Source organism: Rhinatrema bivittatum, chromosome 1 (genome assembly GCF_901001135.1).
Source record: "Rhinatrema bivittatum chromosome 1, aRhiBiv1.1, whole genome shotgun sequence".
NCBI lineage: Eukaryota > Metazoa > Chordata > Amphibia > Gymnophiona > Rhinatrematidae > Rhinatrema > Rhinatrema bivittatum.
Window position 1 is genome coordinate 285,590,672 of NC_042615.1, and position 26,717 is coordinate 285,617,388.

Consider the following 26,717-nt stretch of genomic DNA (forward strand, 5'->3'; position numbering starts at 1 on the left):
TGAATCATTTGATTGCATTGTAAGCCAATATGATTATTGTGGCTGTTACTACTATTGTGTGGGGGTTTTTTTTTTTATGATCTAATAAAACACACATTTGAAAAAAATAAGCTGCTGTTTTAAAACCTGCCCAAGTCACATGGGTATGTTTTTTATTTGCATATTGCACAACACCCTGGTCTCCACTAGGTGGCCCTAGATCCTGCCCTGGGTTTTCAGCTTAGTGGGAGAAACCATTTTCTAACAGTACCTCCCTTAGAGGCTGCTGTGAATGGTAGCTCCTTGGTGCACACTGAGGGGCTAGTGGTCTAGTGAATATGGTCATTTTGGTTTGGCTTCTGGAGAGTAAGGAGCCATTTTGGCAGCAGGTAGATTTGAGAGGACCCCAGTGCATCCCTGGCCTGTCAGAACCTGCCTCCACTTTTGTGGCAAAAAGACTTTAGGGACAATTTGAGTATTTTTTTGGGCAGTTTTGTTGGTGGTGAAACCTTGGATCCTTCAGGTGAGGGACATGCCCCATATCCGGAAGCCAGGTGTAAGCTCTTCTTCCTGCCAATGAAGGGACTTGTCTCATCAGAGGAAGTTTTTGGGACTTGGAAAGTGTTTCCCCCTTTTGGCTTGAGGGGGTTTAGTGCCACCCCCTTCTCATTCTGAAGCCGGGGTATATTAGCCTGTTTTTCCAGCAGCAGACTTTTCCTACAGAGCGGTCATTTCAGGATGAGTTTGGATAGAAAGGACAAGATCTTTGGAGTCCCGCAGCTGGATCTCCACCACTGTTCCCTCTAAGCTGTGCAAGTGCATGGCTGCGCACATCTTTTACCACCTGGTGCAGGGATTGGCTCGTGCAGGGATAAACCAAAGCCCTGCCGATCTGATCCATGGCATTACATCTCCCTACACCTCCTACCGAGCAGCAGGGGTCACGTTTATCCTGACGTCATCTCCTGCCACAGGGTCAGTCTCTCAGCTCTTACCACAAGATCAACCCTGAGACAGCAGGAGATGACGTTTGGAAAACCGTGACTCCTGCTGCCGCCTAACCCTCAACCTGGCTCTGTGGCGGCTGAAGATAAAGGATGCAGTTGCTGCCAGTGGACCCCATTCTGCTAGCGATCAAAAAGAGGAAGAGGAAGCGGAGGCCACTAGTGGACCCCATCCTGCTGGCATCCAAAGAGAAAAGGAGGATGCAATGGCTGCCAGCAGACACCATCCCACTGGCACCTGAAGACAAGGTCTAGGCACTGTGTTTGTATGGCTGGGTGAGAGCATGGGTGGTGAGGTAGTGACTGCCTGTATGTGTAGATGAGTACCCGGGTGTGAGGGTGAGAGCCAAGCTGTGTGTATTTGTGTAGATGAGTACCTGTGTGTGTGGGGGGGTGACAGGGGGGGGGGGGGGAGGGAGGGGTGACTACCTGGGTGAGTGTGTGGGTGTGGGGGGGGAGGGTAGGGAGGGGTGACTACCTGGGTGAGTGTGTGGTGGGGGGGGGGGGAGGGTAGGGACGGGCGACTACCTGGGTTGGTATGGTGTGTGGGGGGGGGGGGTAAGGAGGGGTGACTACCTGGGTTGGTGTGGTGACTACCTGGGTTGGTGTGATGGGTAGGGAGGGAGGGAGGGGTGATTACCTGGTGTGGTGTGTGTGAGGGGGGTAGGGAGAGAGGGGTGACTACCTGGGTGGTTGGTTTGTGTGTGTGTGTGTGTGGGGGGGGGGTAGGGAGAGAGGGGTGACTACCTGGGTGGTTGGTTTTGTGTGTGTGTGTGGGGGGGGGGTAGGGAGAGAGGGGCGACTACCTGGGTGGTTGGTTTGTGTGTGTGTGTGGGGGGGGGGGGGGGGGGGTAGGGAGAGAGGGGGTGACTACCTGGGGTGGTTGGTTTTTGTGTGTGTGTGTGGTGGTGGGGGGGGGGTAGGGGAGAGAGGGGTGACTACCTGGGTGGTTGGTTTGTGTGTGTGTGTGGGGGGGGGTAGGGAGAGAGGGGTGACTACCTGGGTGGTTGGTTTGTGTGTGTGTGTGTGGGGGGGGGTAGGTAGGAGAGAGAGGGGTGACCTACCTGGGTGGTTGGTTTGTGTGTGTGTGTGGGGGGGGTAGGAGGATGAGAGGGTATGAGAGGCGGGTGCCTACCTGGTGGTTGGCTTGTTGTGTGTGTGTGGGGGGTGGGGTCGGGAGGGAGTGACTACCTGGGTGGTTGTTTGGTGTCGTGTTGTGTGGGGGGGTAGGGAGAGAGGGGTGACTACCTGGGTGGTTGGTGTGTGTTGTGTGTGGGGGGGGGGGTAGGGAGGGGTGACTACCTGGGTGGTTGGCCTGTGTGTGCGGTGTGCGTGGGGGGTGGTAGGAGGCGTGTGACTACCTGGGTGGTTGGTGTGTGTGTGCTCGTGTGAGGGGGGGGTAGGGAGGGGTTACTACTGGGTGGTTTGGTGTGTGTGTGTTGTGTGTGTGTGTGTGTGTGTGGAGGGAGGGGTAGGGAGGGGTGACTACCTGGGTGGTTGCGCCCAGGAGACTGGCCTGTGCTCGCCCGCTTTGCAGCGACGTTTACAGTATTGGCCCGTTATTTGGCTAAGTAGCCCCTTTCCTGCTACTTAGATGGACAAATTCGAACTTCTTCAGATAAGTAACGACACTTATCTGGCTATATGTGATTTATCCACCTAAGTAGAGCTTTTTGGACTTATCCAGCTGCATGCTACTACTTAGCCAGATAAATCAGCATTTATCCAGATAAGTTTGAATTTGCACAACTCGTGGTTTTTACATACGCGAGCATTTGTGCACACATAGGTACTCTTATTTTTAACCTGCACATATGCTTTCTGCACAGGTTATAAAATACTGTAGCAACTTTGCTCATATTCATATACAGGTGTATTTTGCCAGCGTGACCAGTTTGAAAGTTACCCTCTCTGTTCTATATTTTAATTATTTAAAATACCCAATCCACGGGGAAGCCCTCCGATGATTTCCTTCTGCCTATTGTCCTGCCGCATAAGCTCCTGTTCTTTCAGGCCAGGTTCACCCTGCCCTCCCCCCACCACTGAGATACAGTGAGGCCAGAAAGCACACACACAAACCCCAGATCCGGACCAGTGCCACTCCCTGCATGGAAGAATTCTCAGACTTATCCTCGCCCCCATCTTAGCCCCACTGGCCTTAAATAGCATCAGAAACTGCAAACTGCTCCAAATGGCACCAGCAGCCATCATCCCTGCTGGGACAGAAAAAAAAATACCCAGCTTGGACTGGACGACGGGCAGTAGTCAGAAAGCTAGTGGAGGCTGGCACTGATCTGAAACTGATTGGCAGTCACTCACGCCATCGCCAAGCATTAACCCTTGACGGAAAGTCAGCCAAAGCCTTTGCAAATGCTGCTAAATCTGTGCTAATTCCTCCTTCTGTACTGTTCTGTGTAGATAGGAGCAGCTGTCAACCGGATACGAGGGCTCCTTTCCTCTCCCCCTCACCTATGCTGAACGCACATTTTCAGTCTATGCGCCTCCTTTTTATTTTTTAACTCACGATGGATTGGATTAGCATAGCATAGCATACTTGCATCGGGAGTTAAACAACATTTTAATGTGCGTGTAAAACTGCGTGCTGAAATCCAGTGCACAGGTTCTTAATGCACAAGATTATTGCATTGGCCTGAAAGTTAGCCATGTCGTTGTATTGCGCTATCCCCAACCCCCAGCACACCGCTGACTTGGCCTCCCTTTCTGAGCGGTTACATTTGTGCGTACAGATTTAGATGGGCTGGAAGGGGGAGATTTGCAATTGGACAGATTCACTGGCTAACCACCACAGTTTCAGGCCGATACAGAAAAATCGCAGGAGAGCGGGCAAGTGCCCAGGCCACTCTCTCTGCATGCGATTCAGTAAATAAAAATATTCAAATTAGGGTCCGTGGTAAAAAGAGGCGCTAGGGACACTAGCGCGTCCCTAGCGCCTCTTTTCGGACAGGAGCGGTGGCTGTCAGCGGGTTTGACAGCAGACGCTCAATTTTGCCGGCGTCAGTTCTCAAACCCATTGACAGCCACGGGTTCGGAAACCGGACGCCGGCAAAATTGAGACGCCGGTTTTCAACCCGCGAACCGCAGGCCCATTTAAAAATATATTTTTTTAAATTTTTAATTATTTCTAACTTTTGGGACCTCCGACTTAATATCGCCATGATATTAAGTCGGAGGGTGCACAGAAAAGCAGTTTTTACTGCTTTTCTGTGCACTTCCCCGGCGCCGGCAGAAATTAATGCCAGCCTTTGGGTAGGCGCTAATTTCTTAAAGTAAAATGTGCAGCTTGGCTGCACCATTTTGCTTTCTGAATCGCGCGGGAGGAATACCTAATAGGGCCATCAACATGCATTTGCATGTTGCGGGCGCTATTAGTCTCGGGGGGGGTGGACGTGCGTTTTCGACGTGCTGTTACCCCTTACTGAATAAGGGGTAAGCTTAGCGCGTCCAAAACGCGTGTCCAAACGTGGGTTAACAGTGTGCTCCACCGGAGCGCACTGTACTGTAATCGGCCTGTTAGCTTCCTGTAAATCTTCTGAAAAATTCACCTTTGCATTTTTGTCCCACTACATGTGACATCAGTCCTGCATTCAGAGGGCAAATTTTTGAAAAGCCATTACTGGGGAAATAGGATGTCTGAAAACTGACCAGCCTGTACAGGGGGGGGGGGGGGAGGGTCAATAAAGCCCCTGCTTTTCCCCACGGGAGGCAGGCTTAGACTGGAGGAGGCAACACTGCCCATTGGTTTTGCATTTGCAAAACCAGGCGCACTGTTTTTCAAGGAAAACATATCTGCAGGAAAAGCAGATGCAAATCTCTGCAGGTACTTTTCCCCCCTAAGCAGTTTTCAAAAGGGAAAACACATATTTCCAGGTCTGGGTAACTTTGGCAGTTATCAAGACAAACCCCCATGTTTTAAAATTCCCCAAATCTCCCTCTGCTCCCCACTCACTGGCTAAATTTTGTCGACACATCGTTGCCCAGAAAAAAAAAAAAAAGACGGCACAAGGTGGGGTGGAGGTTTTTCTGACGTGTTTTTACCTTATTTTATACTGTCCAGGTAAAGAGCGGTCCTAAGATTTCTCGGACAACTTTGGCTAACTTCAGGTGGGATATTCAGCTGGTTCACATTTAGACAATCTATGTTATGGTTAATGTTTTTCAAACCCTATGTTCCACGTAAACCGATTTGATATGATTTGTATCATGCATGTCGGTATATAAAAGAACTAAATAAATAAATAAAAATAAATAGACAATGTTTGCATTAAAAGTTAATTGGACAAAGTTGCCTGATTAATTTTATCCGGTGACTGTGGGCCGGAGTATGGGACCCTTTTTGAGAAAGGGTGCAAAGTCCAAGGGAAACTTGACCCATGAACTTTGCACCTACGCACATAGTTTTGAAATTGTTTCCAAATGTCTCTCTCTCAGACACCTTAATGCTTACAGAAGGTCGCCATGTGCCAGGTTAACAGACACACCCCCTTGACACAGGCCTCGATTCACAACGGCAGAAGGCGGGTGAGAGAGCACACCTTGCTTACACTAAACAGATGCAGCTGTTTTCATCAAGGTAGAAAACACAGAGCGTTCAGGGTATGATGGGAATGTAAAGGTTGGAGATCCATAGATCGCTTGTATTTACATTATTTATTTATTTAGCATTTTTCTATACCGACTTTCCAATAACAAAATTATTGATCAATTCGGTTTACATTTTAAACAATAACAACAATGACAAGTAAATGTCTTACAATGAACAGGTCGAATTAACTTGGATTAAGATATATGGGGGTAATAACATAATTAAGATATATGGGGGTAATAACATAATTAACATTACCCCAACCCCCACATACCAAGGTATGTGGGGGTTGGGGGAAGAGTCTTGGAAAGGATAGTACCAGAATCAGTAATGCAGGCAACTCTAGCTCTTGAGGATCAAGAGATTATCTTGATCCTCAAACCAAATCCTTCAGTACCTGGTTTATAAATGGTTTAATCCTGTTTTGTGGTTATATGATGGACCCATAATAAGCCTCTTAGTGCCAAAGTCTGGAGACATTTCGGCACCTTAGGCGAGAGAGAAGCCAGCCACACAGACTCGTTTTCCTCTTACCTTGTCCCGGCCATAGCGGCGAAGCAGTTTGTACGGCCAGGTGTACAGGACTTTTGTGGTCTTGGGGTCCTTGAGAATCAAGCAGTCCTTGTCAGCTTTGAGCATGTAACCCCCGTACAGCTCGCACCTCTCTGCAGCCTCCGTCTTCTGAACGGTCACCCAGAACTCATTCGCTGCAGGGAACAAAACCCAATGACAATACATCCCATTGAGAAGAGCCGTATCACACGGAGAATCCTCCAGAGCACTTTAACCTATGGTGTACGATCAACTGGGAGATTTAAAGGTGGTGAGAAAGGGAAATCTTCCAGAGAGAAGTGTTATGACATGACATTGCCATAGCTATTTTTCTGTGGATTTTCCTCTCTCTACATACATAGCAAGGCTTGAAGATCCTGGGCAAAGAATGAACTATTTTCAAATTCTGCATCACTTGTAGGCCCCTATATTTGTCTGCCCTGCTTAGGCTATCATGCATATAACACCACTTTTGCATTTGTTAATCGCTAATGTTAATGCACTTCAGTAAATTGGCCCCCTTGTTAGAAAATCTACTTTTTATTTTTTTTTAAAAATGCATTCATTTTTGCCATATGGCTAGGATGATGTAGTGATCTGCAGCATGAGGAGATCCCCATTGTGCACGATGTTCAACTTTGGACCAATCAGATGCTGAGTTTCCCAGGCTTTTTCAAACCTGTTCCATTTCAGCACAGTTTTAAAACTTGGACTTGCTCAGCCAACCTTAAGTCATGTCGTATTGTCTAAACGACGTTCCTACGTGTGCCAAAGCCAGGAGATATGCGCGTATATCGGCCCGGCGCGCCATCCATAGCAGAAGTAAAGTTAGGAGGTAGAGGACCCCGGCGTGTGCTTGTGTTCATAAGTATTTATGTGCTGGTTTCAGTCATGAATCCTGGAATGCCCATGCTCCGCCTCTTTTTCAGAATACAAATTTTGTGCATGTGTACCAGGAGATTTGCAGGTACACTAATGCCTTTAAAATGTGTGCCGTGCGCGCTGGCCTGACTTCTGCGTGCATCTCGCAGGCTTTGGCGTGTGCTGGGCTTTTAAAATTCACACCTAAGGTAGCTCATTGCAAAGCAGCCAGGCCATATGTGCAGGCTCGGAAGCTCTTTTCTGAACTGCAGCCAGAAGCATGAAACCGTGTCACCGCTTCAGGGTATTCTGTAAAACTGGGGAGGTGTTTTGCACATGCTTTGCACAACTCAATCAATTACATCTCATAGTATTTGTTTGTGTGTGTCAGTGTCCGAGCAGTACACTATTTTGTGAATTACTTTTGCTTGTTCTGTTTTGGCTCCACAAAACATCTGAGTGCAGAGGAGACTGGGAAAAAAAAGGGGAAGGAATAGCTCCCTTTCTGGAAGTGTATGAAAGTTTTTAGGGTTTACAGATGTGGATGAAAGGGGCGGATGGTATAAAAGGCACCATGTCTTGTAATTGTACGGATTGGGACAATGGCCTCTCTCATGTTCTATTTAAAGTGCTCTGTTCTAAGCATAGCCAAGTTTGCATATTGGTATATCAGATGTGTCTGAAGGGCACCACTGCCTTTGTTTCTCTTTGCTGCTTAAATAAAAAGTATTTTGCAAAAAAAAACCACAAAAAAACCCAAGGCTGTGTTTGCTGTGGCCCCTCAGAGAAAGAGGCAGCGCAAAAGTCAAGAAATGCCATTCCCGTAGAGTTCATGCGTCAGGCGATTGAGTAATTCCTTTTCCCAACCCATGGTCCTGAAAGGATCAGACCCTGAATGCTGGGCTCTGCTGGACATTTTGGTGGGCTGCTATGTAGTATCAACAATAAGCTCACAGACCGCCATGTTCCTCAGTCCCCTGGTATCGTTGGAGCAACTCAGCAAGTTCCTAGGAAGCACACTGCTGCTTTTTTGTTTGTTTTTGCAAAGATAAAATGGGGAGGACCACCTTCAGGAGATAATACTTGTCAGTGAGGAGGTAAGGCCTGTCCCCCAGAGAAGAAAGGCAAGCTGAACAGGACTGGTGGTGGAATTCATCTATCAGTCGTCCTGCCCTGCCCACAGAAAGAGCAGTTCTTTTGGGGGTTTTTTTTTGTTGTTTGAGACCAGCTGGACTGAAGAATTTCTTTCCTGCAGTCTGCAACACCAAATCTCTAGGTTAAGTAAGGAGCTGTGCAGCCTTTATAGTAATAACTGCAATATGTATGTGTCCTGGGCCCTGCTTTAGACAGGAAAATGGGGTCGGGTGTGTGGGAGGAGGTACTGGAGGAAGAAGCTAGTTCCCCAAAGTTAGCAAATAAGGGGATTCTGTTGCCTCGATTCTTGCGGCAATCAGATAAATGCTCCCACGTGTGCAGGGAAGCTGAGCATCCAGTATTTTCATACAAAAATGTAACCCCCCTAGGGGAAGGGGGATGCTACTTTCCAACCCTGCACAGCACCAGAACAAACCTAGCCAAGTGAGGGAACGCAGGTTCTGTGAATTAAAAACATAGAAACATGATGGCAGAATAAGACCGTATGGCCCGTCTAGTCTGCCCATCCAACACTTCCTTAGAGATCCCCTGTATTTATCCCATGCTTTCTTGAATTCAGATACCATTTTTGTCTCCATCATTCCACTGGGAGGCTGTTCCACACATCCACCACCTCTGTGAAATTGGGTAGACTCAGAAGTAACCTCAGGAAATATTTGTAAAGAAATATTTCCTGAGGTTACTCCTGAGTCTACCCCATTTCAACCTCATCTTTCCTTTGAAAGAGGTTCACTTTCTGTGCATGAAAACCTTTGAGATATTTGAATGTCTTCATCATATCTCCTCTATCTTGCTTTTCCTCTAGCTTATACATGTTTAGATCTTTAAGCCTATCCCCATATGCTTTAGGACAAACACCACTGCTCATTTTAGTATCCACCCTCTGGACCAACTTCCTGCTGTTTATATCCTTTTGAAGGTGCAGTCTCCAGAATTGTACACAGTATTTCAAATGAGGTCTCACCAGAGGTGATATCACCTTCCTTTTCTGCTGACCATTCCTCTCCCTATGCAGCAAGCATCTTTCTGGCTTTTATTGTCACTTTACCCACCTGTTTGGCCACCTTAAAATCATTAAATACATTTACCCCCAGATCCCATTCTTCTTTTGTGCTTAGAAGAATTTCACATCCAATACTGTACCTTTCCTTGGGTTTTTGCATCCTAAATGAATTAACTCTGCATTTTGTAGCACTAAATCTTAGCTGCCAGACTTTAGATCATTCCTTGAGCTTCGCTAGATCCCTCCTCATGTTTTCCACTCCTTCCTGGCTGTCCATCCTGTTACACATTTTGGTTTCATTGGCAAAAAGACAAACTTTTCCCGACAACCCTTCTGTTATGTCGCTCACAAAAATGTTGAAAACAATAGGTCCAAGGACCGATCCCTGAGGCACACCGCTAGTAACAACCCCTCTCCCCTCAGAGAAAACTCCATTTATCACCTCCCTTTGACACCTTCCACGCAGCCAGTTTTTAACCCAGTCAGTCTTTCTAGGATCCATACGAAGGGTGCTCAATTTATTTATAAGTCTTCTGTGCGGAATTGTGTCAAAGGCCTTGCTGAAATCCAGGTACACTACACATTTAGTGTATTCCCTTGATCCAACTCTCTGTCACCCAATCAAAGAAATTGATCAGATTTGTCTGAGAAGATTTTCCTCTGGTAAAACCATGCTGCCTTGGATCTTGCAATCCATTGGATTCTGAAAATTGCACTATCCTCTGTTTTAGCAGTGATTCCATTAGTTTGCTCACCACTGAGGTCAGCTAACTGGCCTGTAGTTTATTTATTTATTTATTTAACATTTTTCTATACCGACCTTCAAGTTAAATACCATATCAGATCGGTTTACATCGAACAGGGTTAGATAACTGAAACAACTGAAGGAACAACTTTTTTTCATAATCAAAGAAAAACCAAGGAAACAAAAGTTACATTTAACGTGGACCGTGAACTTGGAAGCTTAGGCAGCTGGAAGAAAAAGGCCCGAAGAGGGCATCAACTTAGATTAAGTAAAAGGGAGAGATCACAAATTCCAGTCTAGTGATAGTCCACATATTAGAGGAAGGAATACGTGTTCCCAGCTTCCTCCTTACTTCCACCTTTATGAATTAGGAACTACATCCGCCCTTTTCCAGTCCTCTGGAACTACTCCAGACTCTAAAGAAGCATTGAAAAGGTCAGCCAGCGGAGCTGCCAGGACATTTCTAAGTTTCTTTAGTATCCTCTGATGTATCCCATCTGGCCCCATTGCTTTATCTATTTTAAGTTTAGCTAGCCCCTCACGAATAGGCGCTAACTAAACAAAGTTGGGACACCAGTCTACCAGTCTGCAAAATAAATAGTCCACACCAAATTTTGTGTTTCAAACAGAAGAAAAAATGTTACTGAGAAAAAAATCCAACGTTCAGAAGAGTTACAAGAATAAAACAGTCTGAATGCAAAAATCCAAACAGTCCACTCTTCAGGTTATCACAATTATGTATGTAGGCACAGCTCTTATGCTGCTTAAGTTCCCTTCACAAAAAAAAAACCCATCAACAGAAGCCTCTTCTTGTACAATCAATTTCTCACAACTGGCTGGCTAGACCAGAATGAAATTCTATTTTGTAGTTTCCCTATTTCATTTCAGTGCTGGATAACAGCTCTTTGCTGAGAAGCTAGGAAGCAATTAGATCAAATTGCTGGCCCACATCCAGTGGCTGGTGTTTGTGGTTTTATGGATTTTTCTTAGTAATTTTGAGGTATTGTATTAGTTGCAGAAAGAATATATGATCATATAGATTTTAATAAAATCAAGGAATAAGAACAGAAAGGCAACAAAGGAAGGGCATCTGGAACCAAGAACCGGTTCATGCTGAATAAAACCATTATGACCAGCTGTAAGACAGGTCAAAACCTCAGTAGAGCATGGACACATTATAAAAAAGCTTTTGATAGTATCCCACACTCTTGGATAATAAATGTCCTTGAAATGTACAATGATTCCTGGATTGATTACGCATATCAAGCTCACCATGAAAATATTTCAGACTACATTCCAACTGAACTATGGCGATGGCCAATGTTATTCCTAATATCAAAATCCAGTGAAGAGTATTTCAAGGAGATTCCCATTCACCACTTTTGTTTTGCTGGGCACTGAATCCTCAGAGTACAGTTATTAATTCTTTGGGCTATGCATTTTGCCTTAATTCCAGAGACACTAATGATCCATAAACATCGCACTTATTGCTTGCAGATGACTTGAAAATGTTTAGCCCCTGCAATAGTCATTCAGTGGAACAGTTCAGAGTAGTGAAGAGCTTCTTAGATGACATGAGGATGGCATTTGGCCTGGATAAATGTGTGAATGCAACTTTTGGTAAAGGAAAAGTTAAATAAAACATCTCTCTGACTGAGGACTGTAGCACAAAAGATCTTGAGCAGGATGGCATATACAAATATCTAGGGATGGATGAAGGTGCACAAATTCAGCACAAGTTACTGACAGAAAAGAGCACTAAAGGAGAATGAAACTGATTTTGAAAAGTGCTTTAACATGAAATAATCAATTAATCAATCAACTTGCAATATCTGCACTTTCCTACAGATCTGGAATAGTAGACTGGTTCAATAAAGATCTTAAACAGTTGTATGTAAGAAGAAGAAAAATGTCTTCATGGATATGCAATAATCTATAACAAGCAGCATATGCCAAGACTGTATATTCCAAGAGCTGAAGGCAGTATGAGCCTATTGAAATAGCCTATAATAGAAGTTCTATATGTATAATCTTTCAAGTGTACCTAACAGCATCAACAGATACTAATACTTAAAAAGTGCTGATGTATGAAAAAAAATGGTCTCCATCCATAAGCTTGGATAATCATTTCAGTGAGTAGAAAGAATGAGAATTTACCAGCACATAATAGGAAAGAGGCAGCAGAATTTGCAAAAGATGAGAAAAACTCATTAAAGATTTTGACTAGCAGACAAGGAAAATCAATAGACAAAAGCATGAATATAATGGGAAATACAGTCAGTCACTGTCCAACAGCTAAGTTAGCCAGATAAACTTGTGTGGCTAAGTTTGGAGGCATATTTAATAGCCAGCTACATTCAGTAGTTCAGCTGCACTATCTTAAAGTTTGCCAACTAACTATATTCAGCTAACTTTAGGGAAGCTCTTTGGCCCAACCAAATATATTGGAGTTAGCTGAATAACTTAACCAGCTAACAACTCCTCCAAATTACAGAACGTCCCTGTAACGCCCCTAACTTATCCAGCTAAATTCGGGTCAGCTGACTTATTTACCCACTAGATGTTAGCCAGATATGTGCCCAAATCTTCGTTTAGCTGATAACTTCTGAGTTATCCAGCTATATGCTTTTGAATATGGACCTCAAAAAGTTGTTTCAGAAACCCCACATAGATCAAAACCTGACGCAGGAATGGTTAAGGATAGATGAGCTTAGATCTGAAGATGATACTGATAACTGCAGAACAGGATAGTGAATTATGGACACAATGGCTCACAGCCAGCATAGAAAAAAACAGTAAGAAAGATAAAAGTAGATTATGTAAAACAGAACTAATAATGGATATAGATCTTGTTGCTGGATGTCAAGTGTTTGATGTCAGGCCTGTATACAGAAAGGCATAATAAGGTGGAACAGCTCATCCACTGGAAATTGTGTAAACATTACAATGTCAGTGTACCAGAAAAGCACTGGGAACATGACCCTGAGAAAACAGTAGAGAATGAAGACAAAGTCATCACCTGGGACATTTCCATTCCAACAGAAAAAAAGCTCAGTGCAAGAAAACCGGATATCGGGATAAAGGAGAAAAGTAAAAGAACAGCATTACTGATAGAAGCATCACTACAAGTGAATATTCTGTGGATCATATGGAGAGAGAGAAGATCCTCAAGTGTCAATAAGGCAATCAGAGATCAAGAAAATGTGGCAGAAAGAAACTGAAAATTCCCAATTGTACTGAGTGCCATTGGTTTCAATATAAAAGAACTTCCAGGCCCATCTAGACATGTTGCTGTGCATACAACATCTAATGAAATCCAGAAGAAGCTCTTTATGGCACAATGCAAGTATTAAGAAGGGCAGGAACAGAGAATTTGAGAGATTGAGGTCTTACTGAACATACAATTCCATCAAGCAGAACTTTGGCACCCATTAAGGAGAGCACAAAGCAACGGAGGAACAGATTTGAAGAGTCCTGGTCAAAGACCACCATGATAGCAAAAACCTCCACAGCACATTGATGCTGGATGCAGACCTCACCAGTCTGAGTCTCCTGAGAAATTCTACAGAAGAATTATCTTATGAGTGGCTGCTACTATCAGCAGCAATTTACACAATCAGGAACATCGAAAAGTTTGCAGTTGGAGAGATTGCTAGCACATCAATTGCAGGGTTTTACACAACCGACAAGGATGCTTCTCAACTGCAGCTTCATCGTGATATGTTTGCTGGATGCCACAATGAAGCGGAAAGTTAACCTTTCAGCTTTTGAGGATGTGGTTGTTCTGAGTGGGACACAAGAGAAGCATCTGCGACAGCTACTACTAGAGCTGACGAAGCTGATTAAAATCAGTCTTACTTATACATGAGCTTTTAATCACGTATATCAGAAAGATCACTCTTCATGCCTTCGTAGAATAAAGACTTTCCTACAGTCGTGCATGGGGTAAGCTAGGTTCAATCAGATCGCTGTTTTACATGAACATAAAGAAAAGGCTTAGGAGATGAATCTTAATATTACAGCCGAGTACATTCAGGCAGCATGAATGAGAAAAAAATACATTCCGTGTGGAAGAATTCTAACAATGCATAAGAATGTATTTCTTCTTATTGGTGCTCATCTACTCTTCAGTGCTTCCTCTGGTTAGCTCTAATAATTTTATTTCTGGGTTGTTGCTGGGTTCTTTACACACAGCGGACTGGGCCCAATGTGAATGGCAGAGTGGACAGGGTGACCTGGACAGCTGAACCCTCTCCACTGTAAAAGGGAATTATCTCTTGACTGGCCAACCAGGGACACACACTGTTAAAATAGCTTTCCTTTGCAATCTCTCTTGAATCTACAACCCTGGGATTAAGAGAGTTTGATCCAAAAGCAGCAATGGTGGTTCCAGCAAGGCAACTTATTTAGCTAAAGAAGACAACAATCAGGAGATAACAGAGTCTTTAGCCACAGACTTCACAGCACGTTAACAAAGCAGCACCCTCCATAATCAATATATTTTCTATACAAGCAAAGTCTTTTCAAATAAAAAAAAAAAACCTGCCCAAGGCAAGGGAGGTTGTTGGTGAGAGCTCTCTGCCTTTCCCTCCCTTCCCAACATTCCCTTTGCACCGCTCAATCTCTTTCCCAGAGGCAAGAAGGGCCATGCTGGGCCAGACCAAGGTCCACTGAGCCCAGCATCCTGTCTCTGACAGTGGCCAGTCCAAGTCACAAGTACCTAGCAGATCCCAAATAGTAGATCTGTTTCTTGTTGCTCATAACCAGGGATATGCAATGGCTTTCCCCAAGTCTACCTGGCTAATAATTGTTTACAGACTTTTCCCCTCCACTAACTTATCCAAACCTCTTTTAAACCCCACGAGGTCGACAGTGAGACTGCTGGACAAAAACTTCCATGATCTTCCTAGGGGGCTTTGTGAAGGGCAAGAGCCTAGGAGTTATTTTAGCTGGCAGAAACACTCCATGCTAAAAAATACTAGTGCAACACCAAAAGCAGTCTCTCACTTTGTCTTGGTTTCCTTGCACAGCTCTCTCCAAGTCTTCTTTCTTTTTCATCTCTAAACCAGCAACCACATTCCCTCTAGAGGTCTCAACATAAAGACACCCTATATCACAGAAAAGACATCAACAATCGATGAAGTCACATGGCACACTACCATGGTGTACCTCTGCTTTACACAGACTCTTCAACATAAGGGAAAGTATTTTTAATGGCGAGTCACATAATCGGCTAAAATTAGCCAATTATCTTGGTGTCTTCGGTCTTTAAATGCCTACCTATAAGAGAAAGGATCTTTGGTGTAGGCAGTGCTATTTTAGTTACCAATTTATTATGTATGCTATTTTTGTACCCTAACTACTTATAGATAGAGTAGGCTAGGAATTTTTAATGTAGGGACCCCTTTGGTCCCTATTTGTGTTGCCCCTGGCTTAAACCCTACGTTATGCATTAGGTTGGAGGAAGTAGTTGTCTGAGCATCCGTTGGAGACACCACCTGTGAGGATGCTTCGATTGGTTGGCCAGTCTGCTGAAAGGCAGGAGGGCATGAGGAGAGGTGCGGTGTCTTCTGTTAGAGTTTTAGAGAGGAAGGAGAGTTGCAGAAATGATTCCCCATTCTAGGCCTCACAGCCTGGCACCAGAAAAATTCTTGGCATAGATCTCATGGTCTGGCAGGAGGTATTTGAGAAGAGAGAAGAGTTTGAGAGAGTTTTGGATTTTTTTCAGAGATTTTTGCATTCTGGGAGCCTGATCCTGGCTAAGAAGGATTCTCATCCCTGCCTTGGGAGATCAAGAGAAAGTGCTGTGATTCTTTCCACCCAGCTAAGGAGGGACAGCAGTGATCTGACAGAGTAAAAGAAAGCAGTGTTTTTCCAGAGTTCTGTTCCTGATTGTTTTGAGAGGAATTTCTGCCATTAGTTCCTGTCTACGAGAAGGACATTTGTGTTTTGCTGTTTTTGGGACCCTCTACTCCAGAGGTCCTCGGTAACATCGTGGAAAGAGGTGAGGAGATCCCAGCCCACACTAGAAACCCACTTTCCACCATCTGTGGGGCTGGCGGGTTGTTTTCCTAGTGCTGGCCACCACTGGCTCAGAAATGCAGGTCTGAGACCATCAGAACTGTCTGAATTTGTTTTGTGAACATTGATTGAAGACTGGACTTGAAGTATTTTTAATTCAGGAAATTTATTTCGGAACACCCTACACGAGTGTCCCCTGAGTCCTTTGGTGCTGGGGACAGAGACTGAGTGTGTGAAGAATTCGGCAGTGAGTGCACCCATGGAAGAGAAAGTGAGAGCAGAAAGATTTGTTTTTTTCCCCTGCATGCCTTGGAGTCCAGAAGGTTAAGCCTCCTCTTCCTCCTAACCCCCCCCCCCCCCCCAACCCTCATCAAGAAAATCCACACCTCGGGTTGAAAGGACCGGTATAAGGGAACTGTAAATTTAGCCCTGGGAACGGTATTGTCCCCTGCATCAATTCAAGTAGGGGGGCTATAGTAAAATAAATAGGTAAAACAGATGAATGAATGGTTGTGCAGATGGTGTCAATGAAAGCGTTTCGGCTTCCTGGACCATGAGATGATATTCCAAGAACTGCTGAGCAAGAGATGGGGGGTCCACCTGTCAATAAGGGGAAGCAGCGTTTTCCAGAACAGACTGGCAAACTTACTGAGGAGGAGGAGGGCTTTAAAGTAGGATTATTGGGGCTGGGTGGGCAAAGATCTGTGGTAAGTAATGGACTCAGGTAAGTACATTTTTAAACACTCACAGAGAAATGGGAAAAAAAATGGCAACATCTAGATCACTACACACACTAACTCTCATAGCATGGGAAATAAAATCTCAGATCTAGAGGCAGTCATAGAAGAGGCTGACGACCTGTAGACAGAGGCAGTCACAGAGAACCATGCCTGGGATTATAGGCACACGAGCCTACAAACTCTTCAGGTTGGACAGGGTAGGAAGGATGAGAGGAGGAGTGGTGATACATATAAAAAAAAATATATATATTAACAGAACTGCAGGGTTTACAAGATGAGGAGGAGACACTATGGGTTCATCTGAAAGATGAAATGCAATATCCATTTATATAGATGTGATGTACAGACCTTCTTTGCTGACAGAAGACATGGATAGAGATATTCACAAAACTGCATTGAAAGGGGAGGTGCTATTGTTATGTAACTTCAGTCTGCCAGACATGGATTGGGATTATCCTGGATGCAGTGTCAGCTAGAAGCAGGGGGGGGGGGGCGGTCCCTGATTATCTATAGGAAGAACTTTTACAGAAACTAGTAGCAGAACCAACAAAAGAGAGGGGCGATACTGGACCTGGTACTTACAAATGGGAAGAATGTTTCTGATATCGGGGGGAGGGGGGCGGGGGGAAATCACCAGGCACACAGTGATCACAGGATGGTGTCATTCAGTACTAGAGCACAGGCAGAGATGATTCATTCAAAGGCCAAGGTCCTGGACCTCAGAACATTTCATTTTGTTAAGCCAGACGTGTCTCAAGGAGGCATTAACCGGGTGACATAAGCTAGGGGAAGTAGAAGAACAGTGGACAAAACTAAAAGGACATATTATAAGGGCAACTGAACATTTGTAAGAGTACTAAATAAAAAGGAGGAAAATGAGGCTACTGTGGGTTTTCTAAAGAAGTGGCTGAAAAGGTAAGGCAAAAATATTTAGCATTCATAAAACTACAAGAGACTGCTCGAAGAGGAAGAAAGGTAACTCTCTGGAAAAGGTACGAGAAATTGGGAAAGTAGACATGAGAGCAAAAGAGCAAATGGAAATAAACATAAGACAGTAAAACAGGAGGACAAGACTTTAGTTTATTTATTCCGATATGTTAGTGGAAAAATGGAATTGTAAGACTCAAAGGTGAAGGGAGGAATATGTAGAGGCTGACTAGGAGAAAGCAGAATTGCTTACCAAATATTTCTGTTCAGTATTCACTAACAGGCCGATACAGTACAGTTAGCCTGCTCTTGTTAGCCTGCTCTTGGACACACGTTTTCCCTTACCCCTTATTCAGTAAGGGGAGGAAAACGTGCGTCCAACCCGCGGCACCTAATAGTGCCCTCAACATGCAAATGCATGTTGATGACCCTATTAGGTATGCCCGCGCGATACAGAAAGGAAAATGTGCAGCCAAGCCACACATTTTACTTTCAGAAATTAGCGCCGACCCAAAGGTAGGCGCTAATTTCTTCCGGCACCGGGAAAGTGCACAGAAAAGCAGTAAAAATTGCTTTTCTGTGCACCCTCCGACTTAATATTATGGCGATATTAAGTCGGAGATCCCGAAGAGTAAAAAAAGTTTAAAAAAATTTGAATTCGGCCTGCGGCTGTCGGGCCGAAAACTGGACACTCAATTTTGCTGGCGTCCGGTTTCCGAGCCCGTGGCTGTCAGCGGGCTCGAGAACCGACGCCGGCAAAATTAAGCGTCGGCTGTCAAACTTGCTGACAGCCGCCGCTCCGGGCTAAAAGGAGGTGCTATGGACGTGCTAGTTTCCCTAGCGCCTCCTGTTCCCCGTTTCTACCGCACCACCTAATTTGAGTACTGAATCTCACGCACCGGCAAGGGGCCGGTGCACGCGCCGGGAGAGCGGGTGTTCGTCTGCTCTCCCGCGGACTTTACTGAATCGGCCTATAAGAAAGGGCTTGTTGTAGTACCACAGAAAACCACCACAAATAGGAATGGAAGTGAGGAATAGCTCAAGTGATTTTAACAAAAGACTGAGTTCATGAAGTGCTAGCAAAACTAATAGTAGATAAAGCAATGGCACCAGATGGAATACATCTAAGGGTATTAAACATAGAAACGTGACAGCAGAAAAATACCATATGGCCTAGCTAGTCCGCCCATCTACGGTGTTCACTAAAACAGTGGGCCTAATTTTAAAAAGCATTACATGCTTAAAATTGTTTTTTTACATGTGTAAATGCACTTTACTCAAATAAGTTGGCTTTTGAAAATTGCTACAATATATGCCACTGAATTGTCCATGGGATTTACTCACATAAAAGCACTTTACTCAAGTCAAAAATTTTCAAAAATTGCTATGATAGTTTCGTAGCCCTTTGTGCCACAGAGAAGGTGCAGAGTGTATAATCTTTGAGAGATCAGTGTTTTCTTCTAAGGGAAACTGGCAAGGATATTATGAAAGGGGGAAGGTTCCAGAAAGTGTAAGGTCATCCAGTGGTCAGAGGTCTTTCTGACAGACAGACTGGTTCAGCCCCTAAGGGCTGGGTTTTGGAAAGGGGATATTACCCCGGTTAGAACGCGGGAGGGCGCTCCTTCAGAGTCACCAAGCCAAAAGAAGGAGGCGGCAGCTGTGACACCCCCCTTCCCCCCCCCCCCTCCCGGGGTTTTCAGGGGAAAAGAGAAAGGAGTTGGGCAGAGATACCCCACAGGTGCCTGAGTGAAGAGAAAAGACAACGGAATTATTTAATATTGGAGTTACAGAGTGAATAAGGGAACTGTAAGGAGAGCCTTCAAAACCAGAAGGAAGCCTGTGCCTGATTGGAGCCTCTGAGCAGGGTTGAGAAGCTGCATTTTTTATCTACAGAAGCGGGAGCGAGTTGCCTTGCAGTCGCCCTAAAAGGTGTGACAAACAAATTGGATTTAACTGTTGTGAAAATTAAGGAAGTCAGGCCTAGTCTAAGGCTGAAGAAAGATTTGTACATAGGACTGTAATATGACTTTATTCTGAACTTTTTAAAAAAGGATTGAGAGGGAAACTGCAGATTTTTTTCTGGAAGTATGATTACTACAATTTTTGGACTGATTAACCAGTTTATTTACATAAAATATTTTTTTTTTGTTGGAGCGCACCCTTTGTAGTGGACAGTGAATTTGTGGGGTTGTTTGTGTGCGTGTCCTGGGCTCAGTTTGGCCCTGCAGTTAACTGCCTCCAGCCTATGACCCAGCTGAGATTGATTTCCTAACTTTGGGTGAATTAGCCCAGGTTCACCGAAGCTGAGAAGGTAACTGCAGATGGAGAGGGGGTTACAGGATGTTACATTTACACGTGTAACTCCTTTGAAAATTACCTCCAATAGAAGGAAAAACCAAACTTTTGTGGGTTTTTTTTCTATGGTATTTTGAAAATGGCATGACGTTGCACATTGACATTGTCAGCTCAGTGTGCTGTGGCGATCAAAAAAGCAAACAGAATGTTAGGAATTATTAAGGAAGGGAATGGTTAATAAAACAGAAAATGTCATGAATAGCCTAGTGGTTAGAGCAGTGGACTAGGAACCAGGAGACCAGGGTTCGAGTCCTGCTGTCACTCCTTGTGACCTTGGGCAAGTCACTTTATCCTCCATTGCCTCAGGTACAAAAACTTAGATTGTAAGCCCTCTGGGGATAGAGAAATACCTACAGAACCTGAATGTAAACCGATGTGATATCGCGATTGAGATCAAATGTCGGTATATAAAAATAATAAATAAATAAATAAATAATGCCTCTGTATCGCTCCATGGTGAGACCGCACCTTGAATACTGTGTACAATTCTGGTCGCCGCATCTCAAAAAAGATATAATTGCGATGGAGAAGGTACAGAGAAGGGCGGCCAAAACAGCTGCTCTATGAGGTAAGGCTAAGGAAGTTAGGGCTGTTCAGTTTTGAGAAGAGACGACCGAGGGGGAATTATGACAGAGATCTACAAAATCATGAAAGGATGTGAAAAAGTTAATGTAAATCAGTTATTTACGTCTCAGATAACAGAAGAACTAGGGGGCACGCCATGAAGTTAGCAAGTAGCTCATTTAAAATAAATCGAAGAAAATTATTTCACTCAGTGCATAGTTAAGCTTTGGAATTCATTGCTACAGGATGTGGTTACAGCATTTAGTGTAGCTGGGTTTAAAAAAGGTTTGGATAAGTTCCTAGAGGAAAAATCCATAAACTGCTATTATGGTAATTAATAAGCAATAGTAGCTTTTGATTTATTTAATGTCTGGGTACTTGCCAGGTACTTGTGACTTGGATTGGCCACTGTTGGAAACAGGATACTGGGCTTGACGGACCCTTGGTCTGACCCAGTATGGCAATTCTTTTGTTCTTATCCCTAATAACACATCCCCCCTTTTTCTGCTGATCATTCCTCTCCCTATGCAGCCAAGCAGGCTTTTGCAGTTACTTTATCCACCTGTTTGACCACCTTAGGAAGTTACAGCAGCTCTGCCTTATGACCATTTTAGCACTTGTTTACAATCAGGAATAGCTCCAAACGACTGGAGAAAGGGCAAAGGTGATTCCGAAAACTACAGGCCAGTTAGTCTGACCTCAGTGCTGAGCAAACAGAGGATAGTGCAGCAGTTTCTGGAAGCCAGTGCCCTAAGGTAGCATGGTTCTCCTCAGGTTTTTCTTTTTTTTTTTTTTAATTGGAGATATTATTTACTAATCCTTAAAAGTCTTCGACATTGGAGTCTAACATCTGTGGTGAAGGAATGATACGTTTTGGGAATTTCGGTTATCTCTTACAATAAAAAAGTTTTTTGCCTTTTTCTGATTTATAAAAAATAAAAATAAAGATCATTCCCATAGCTCTTACCTTGATCTCTTGAGTAATAAATGCTATTTACAGCCATCTCCATGGAAGATGCACCGGTGTCGTCATCCTCAGTCTCCAACACTTTGCTCCTTTTTGTGCCATTGGAGCTATTCTGTAACAGAAAAACCCCCCACAATCTGTGAAATCCAGTGAAAACTGCTGCACAACATTTCAAAAAAAGACACGTTTTAATTGTGGTGTCATGTCATTTGTGAGTAATTACGCGCTTGTCATTGTACTGTATCGTAATGTTTGCTCTCCGTGAGCTGTTTTATGTACATGTATTATGGAATCCACTTAGAATAGTAGTTCTAATGTAAGTGGAATATAAGGATATATTATTTCCCATGGTGATGCCAACAGGTATAGTGCATTCAGAAAGTATTCAGACCCCTTCAATTTTTCCACATTTTTCTTACATTACAGCCTTATTCAAAAATGGATAATATTCATTTTTCCCTCCTTGATCTACACACAATACCCATAATGCAAAATCAGGTTTGTAGAAATCTGTGCAAATTAATTTAAAAAACAAAACCTGAAATATCACATTTACATGAGTATTCAGAATCTTTGCTATGACACTCAAAGCTGAACTCAGGTGCATCCTGTTTCCATTGATCATCTTTGAGATGTTTCTCCAACTTGATTGGAGTCCCCACCTGTGGTAAATTCAATTGATTGGACATGATTTGAAAATGTCCCATAGTTGACAGTGCATGTCAGAACAAAATCAAAGCCATAAAGTTGAAGGAATTGTCTGTAGACCTCCAAGACAGAATTGTGTTGAAGCACAGATCTGGGGAACAGTACAAAAAGTTGCTGCAGCATTGAAAGTCCAGAAGACTACAATGGCCTCCATCATTCTTAAATGGAAGAAGTTCTGAACCACCAGGACTCTTCCTAGAGCTAGCCACCCACCTAAACTGAGCAATCAGGGGAAAAGGTCCTGGCCAGGGAGGAGACCAAGAACTTGGTCACTCTGACAGAGCTCCAGAGTTCCGCTGTGGAGATGGGAGAATCTTCCAGAAGGAAAACCAACTGCAGCACTCTACCAATCAGGCTTTTATGGTAGAGCAGCCAGACAGAAGCCACTCCTCAGTAAAAGGCACATAACAACTCACTTTCCAAAAGGTACTTAAAGGAATCTCAGAGCATGAAAAAGAAGATTGTCTGATCTAATGTGTGACAGGGACACTAGTTGTGTCACCAATAAAGCCTGGGTGAGCCCTTGTTCTAGCTGGAGAAAGCAATATGTTAGAGTGGTGGGAGATATCATTTAAATACAGCTCCTCCTCTTGTGAAGTCTGGAATAGCCAACCCCAAAAAGGCTATTTAGGAGCTCTCCAAATGAAGCTTGGGAGGCAGTCCCTTTAGATTTACAAAGAGTGCAGAGAAGTTTCACTTTTTGTTGTTTTTGCAGGCCCAGTCAGCAAAAGCAGGGCAGCCCAGCCTGTGGGTCCTGACTAGGGTCGGGAAGATATCCTTCTTCCAGTACACAACCTGTCTGGAGTTTTCCCTCTGGGTCAACTTTAAGGGATTTTTGAGACTTGAATTAAGGAGCCTCACTGGACACCTGGACTTTTCTTGCCCACGGGGATTGTGTAATCCTATGTGCAGGCGTACCAGGGATTGGGAAGATAGACCCCTGAAGTGGTGGTGATCTGCTGTGAGGAGGGCACTCCGTTATTTTGATTCTGTTCCTTTTGGGGGAAAGAACACTTTTGTTAGAAGTTCCAGGAGGAAGTTTGGATGCCCCTTCCTTCCTGTCTGAAGCAAGAGAACATCCTCTTTCCAAGAAGATTTCTTACAATCAGGGATCCTGCGAGAGAGTACTAAAGAGACTGTGTAAAATAAGAGAAGATCCAGAAGATCTCCTAACCATGAGTAAAGGAAACTTCATCATTGGGGACAGCCATCCGGTGATCACTACCCTGGGGAGAGAAAGGGAGAATTTACTCTTTGTGCCATAGATTGTTTTTGCAAGTTATTGGTCTTGGAAGGGGTTTTGTCCAGCTTAAAAGACCCTGCCCATCTGGGAGCTCCACTTAATTAATCCAAGAGAGTGAGAGTTTTCCCTGGTTCCCGATACAAATGAGTCCTGCACACATAGAGGGAAGAGATTGAGAAGAAATTGAGAAGATAATTCTGTGGTGTTGCAGTTTATGTTTTGTGCCATTTTGGACACTACTCAAGTGACTCCAGGTGTTCCGTGACAGAGCTCCCTCTGATGACATCACCCATATGTGAGGACTACCATCCTGCTTGTCCTGGGAGAACCTTGATGAAAACCTGCTCCAGAGTGCTCTGGCCCTCAGATTGGGTGATGATTTACCTTCCAACAGGACAATGACCCTAAGCACACAGCCAAGACAATGCAGGAGTGGCTTCCGCACAAGTCTGTGAATGTCCTTGAGTGGCCCAGCCAGAGCCTGGACTTGAACCCAATCGAACATCTCTGGAGAAACCTGAAAATACCTGTGCATCAACACTCTCCATCCACCTGACAGCTTGAGAGGATCTGCAGAGAAGAAAATCCCCAAATCCAGGTGCGTCAAGATTGTAGCGCTATACCAGAGAAGACTTGAGGCTGAGTAAAGGGTCTGAATGCTTACGTAAATGTGATATTTCAGGTTTTTTTTTAAATTGCACAAATTTCTACAGTTCTAATTTTGCTTTGTCATTATGGGGTATTGTGTGTAGACTAAGGTGGGAAAAATGCATATTATCCATTTTAGAATAAAACTGTAACATAACAAAATGTGGAAAAAGTGAAGGGGGTCTGAATACTTTCTGAATGCAATGTAAGTCAATGTTGAATGATTATCATCATCAATTTTTAAATTTTTTTTTTAATCTGTTGCCTTCCCATACAATCACTCAAGGTGATTTACAACATAGCAAAACATAATAAAAATAAATATTACAAACTAAACCACCACAATATAAATACAACATCTTTAGGAAGTGAGTTTCAAAGAACTGGGCTACGGTACAAAAAAGCAGGTTGTCTCATCTGTGTTAATCATGCCATTTCACCGATGGTAACTCCAGGAGCCCCTCTGATATACTGTAGATCTCAGAGAGTAGATGGGAAAGTATATCCCCAAATATGTACAGAGATAGCTCAGGGTTAAATCACTTATGGATTTAAACACCAGCAGGAGCATCAAACTGGATTCTGAATATCAGCAACCAATAAAGAATTTTCAATACTGGTGAAGTTTGGGCACTTGTCTTAGTCCCCTCAATTATCCGTGCGGTTGTGTTTATTTTTTTTAATAACCGAAGAGTAGTTTCAAAGGAAGACCTAGTACAGCGTTATTTACAATAGCCAATGCAAAAGATTAGCAACACATGGACCACCAGTATCTATGCCGACCTGGACAAATTTCTCTGGACAGATAGATCGCAAGGCGAAGTAAAGACCTTTACACAAATGCGGTGCCACTGATAACATCTCATCAAGTGGCACTCCTAACCTATTTGCTTGCTGCTTACAGAGCAATGATACTATGTCCACCTGAAGGAATATTTCTAATTATTTTCTTACCATGAGTACATCTGTTTTTGATGGATTCAGAAGCAACTTGTTCTGGACCATCCAATAATGAATTAAATCTAAACCTCTGTGCATCCAGTCGTTCCCCCCCCCCCCCCCCCCCAATCCTCTTTACCCAGACCCACATGAAGCTGGGTAGAACCAGGCTTAGTGAAATCAGAGGAAGACAATTCACCCTCAGCCTCCAAACAGTGGTGGCACAAATCAGCGGGCACTCCTGGCTGAGGTGCCCGTATATAACAAGCAGTGCAAAGAGAAAGACAGGCTTCTTAGGCACAGGCGCCACAGTGTCTGACAATTCGCTGAGCGGCGGTTGGAAGTGTGCATCTAGCTGTTTTTTTGTTTTAGATAGGCGCTCAACTAGGTGCCTAAAAATAATGCATCCAACACTTAGGTGCACACACCTAGGCGCTTACCTAGGTGGTCAAAAATTAAGCTCAAAAGGTAAGCGTGTGGCCATTGCAAGTCACTTACCGTGGGTGCACAGACTACAAGGCCCCATTGTGTGCCCAAAAACTGGGCGCACAATCTGGATGCACAGTGAGATGCACTGGGCTGACATCCTGTGGAGGGCTGTTCTGGCTCAGTTAAAACATCAGTGTTTTATCATCCAGGCAGCTAAAATTTCCCTCCAATCAGTCCTCAAGACAAAGATTCTGTAAGTTTGAATGCATAACCCACTTGTTCTGGATTCATCTGACCAGACACTAAGAATTTTTTTTTTTTTTTTTTTTTTTTTTTTTTAACTGTCCGCCTAGGTACAAAGTCCACAGGCACATAGTGGATCCTGTACCTAATTTTCAAAGGGGAAAGTCCCTGCAGACTTTCCTTTCTAAAACTATCATGGGGAAAAGTATCTGTAGAATTTTGCGTCTTTTTCTGTAGGTAAAAATGGAAAAATATGAAAAATAAGGCATATAGATTTGAATATGCAACCCAATGGGCCTAGTTAGCAAAAAGAGGTAATATGTGCAGTTAATAAATTTAGATTAATGGCATCTATTTACTAACAATGCAGTTAATGTACTTTAGTACACTATGATAAAGAAGCTTCCAAATGCATTATTTTTCCAGTCCCAACCAGAGCACATAGAAACATAGAAGTGATGGCAGAAAAGGACCTTATGGCTTATCCAGTCTGCCCAGCAAGCTCTCTTACCAGTTTCCCATACTTATCAGTTATTCAGTCTGCCAAGGTCAAGGCTCTTGTTTGTTACTGTTTGAGTCCAATTTCCTTCCCCCACCCCCCATCCCCCATGGAAGCAGAGAGCAATGTTGGAGTTGCATCAGAAGTGTGGTATTAGGCTTTTTAATTAAGGGTAGTAACTGCTGCATCAAGCAAGTTACCCCATGCTTATTTATCTTCCACTGGTCCTCTTCCTTTGCAAACGGTCATTTAATATCTGCTTTAGCCTAATCAAGATATTGACTCACCTTAATGCCTCTTGCCTTCTTCTCCAATCCCTTTGATTTATGTAACTCGCCTTATCCTTTGATCACTACCCACCCTCCCCCCTCTTATTTTGTTTCTCATTTCCTTTGCTTTAAATTGCTCTAGCCAATATTTTATCATTTTATTTAGCGTTGCTAATGTTCAATTTAATTATCAATTACCCTTTACTGCCTTAAGACCCTGTATCACCTCCCTTGTTCTATGTAACTTCTTGTTTCTGTTAATA

At 43.8% G+C, this 26,717-nt stretch overlaps 1 protein-coding gene across 1 annotated transcript in view; it reads right to left on the reverse strand.

The window, feature by feature from the left end:
- DOK1 (docking protein 1) overlaps nucleotides 1–26,717 on the reverse strand; it is a 169,006-nt gene that overhangs the window by 52,690 nt on the left and 89,599 nt on the right. Inside the window, exons 3-4 of the mRNA XM_029596004.1 lie at nucleotides 21,477–21,588; nucleotides 6,121–6,293 (exon numbers count right to left, since the gene is read on the reverse strand). Coding sequence (XP_029451864.1) covers nucleotides 6,121–6,293; nucleotides 21,477–21,588 — 285 coding nt within the window. The remainder of the gene's footprint in view (nucleotides 1–6,120; nucleotides 6,294–21,476; nucleotides 21,589–26,717) is intronic.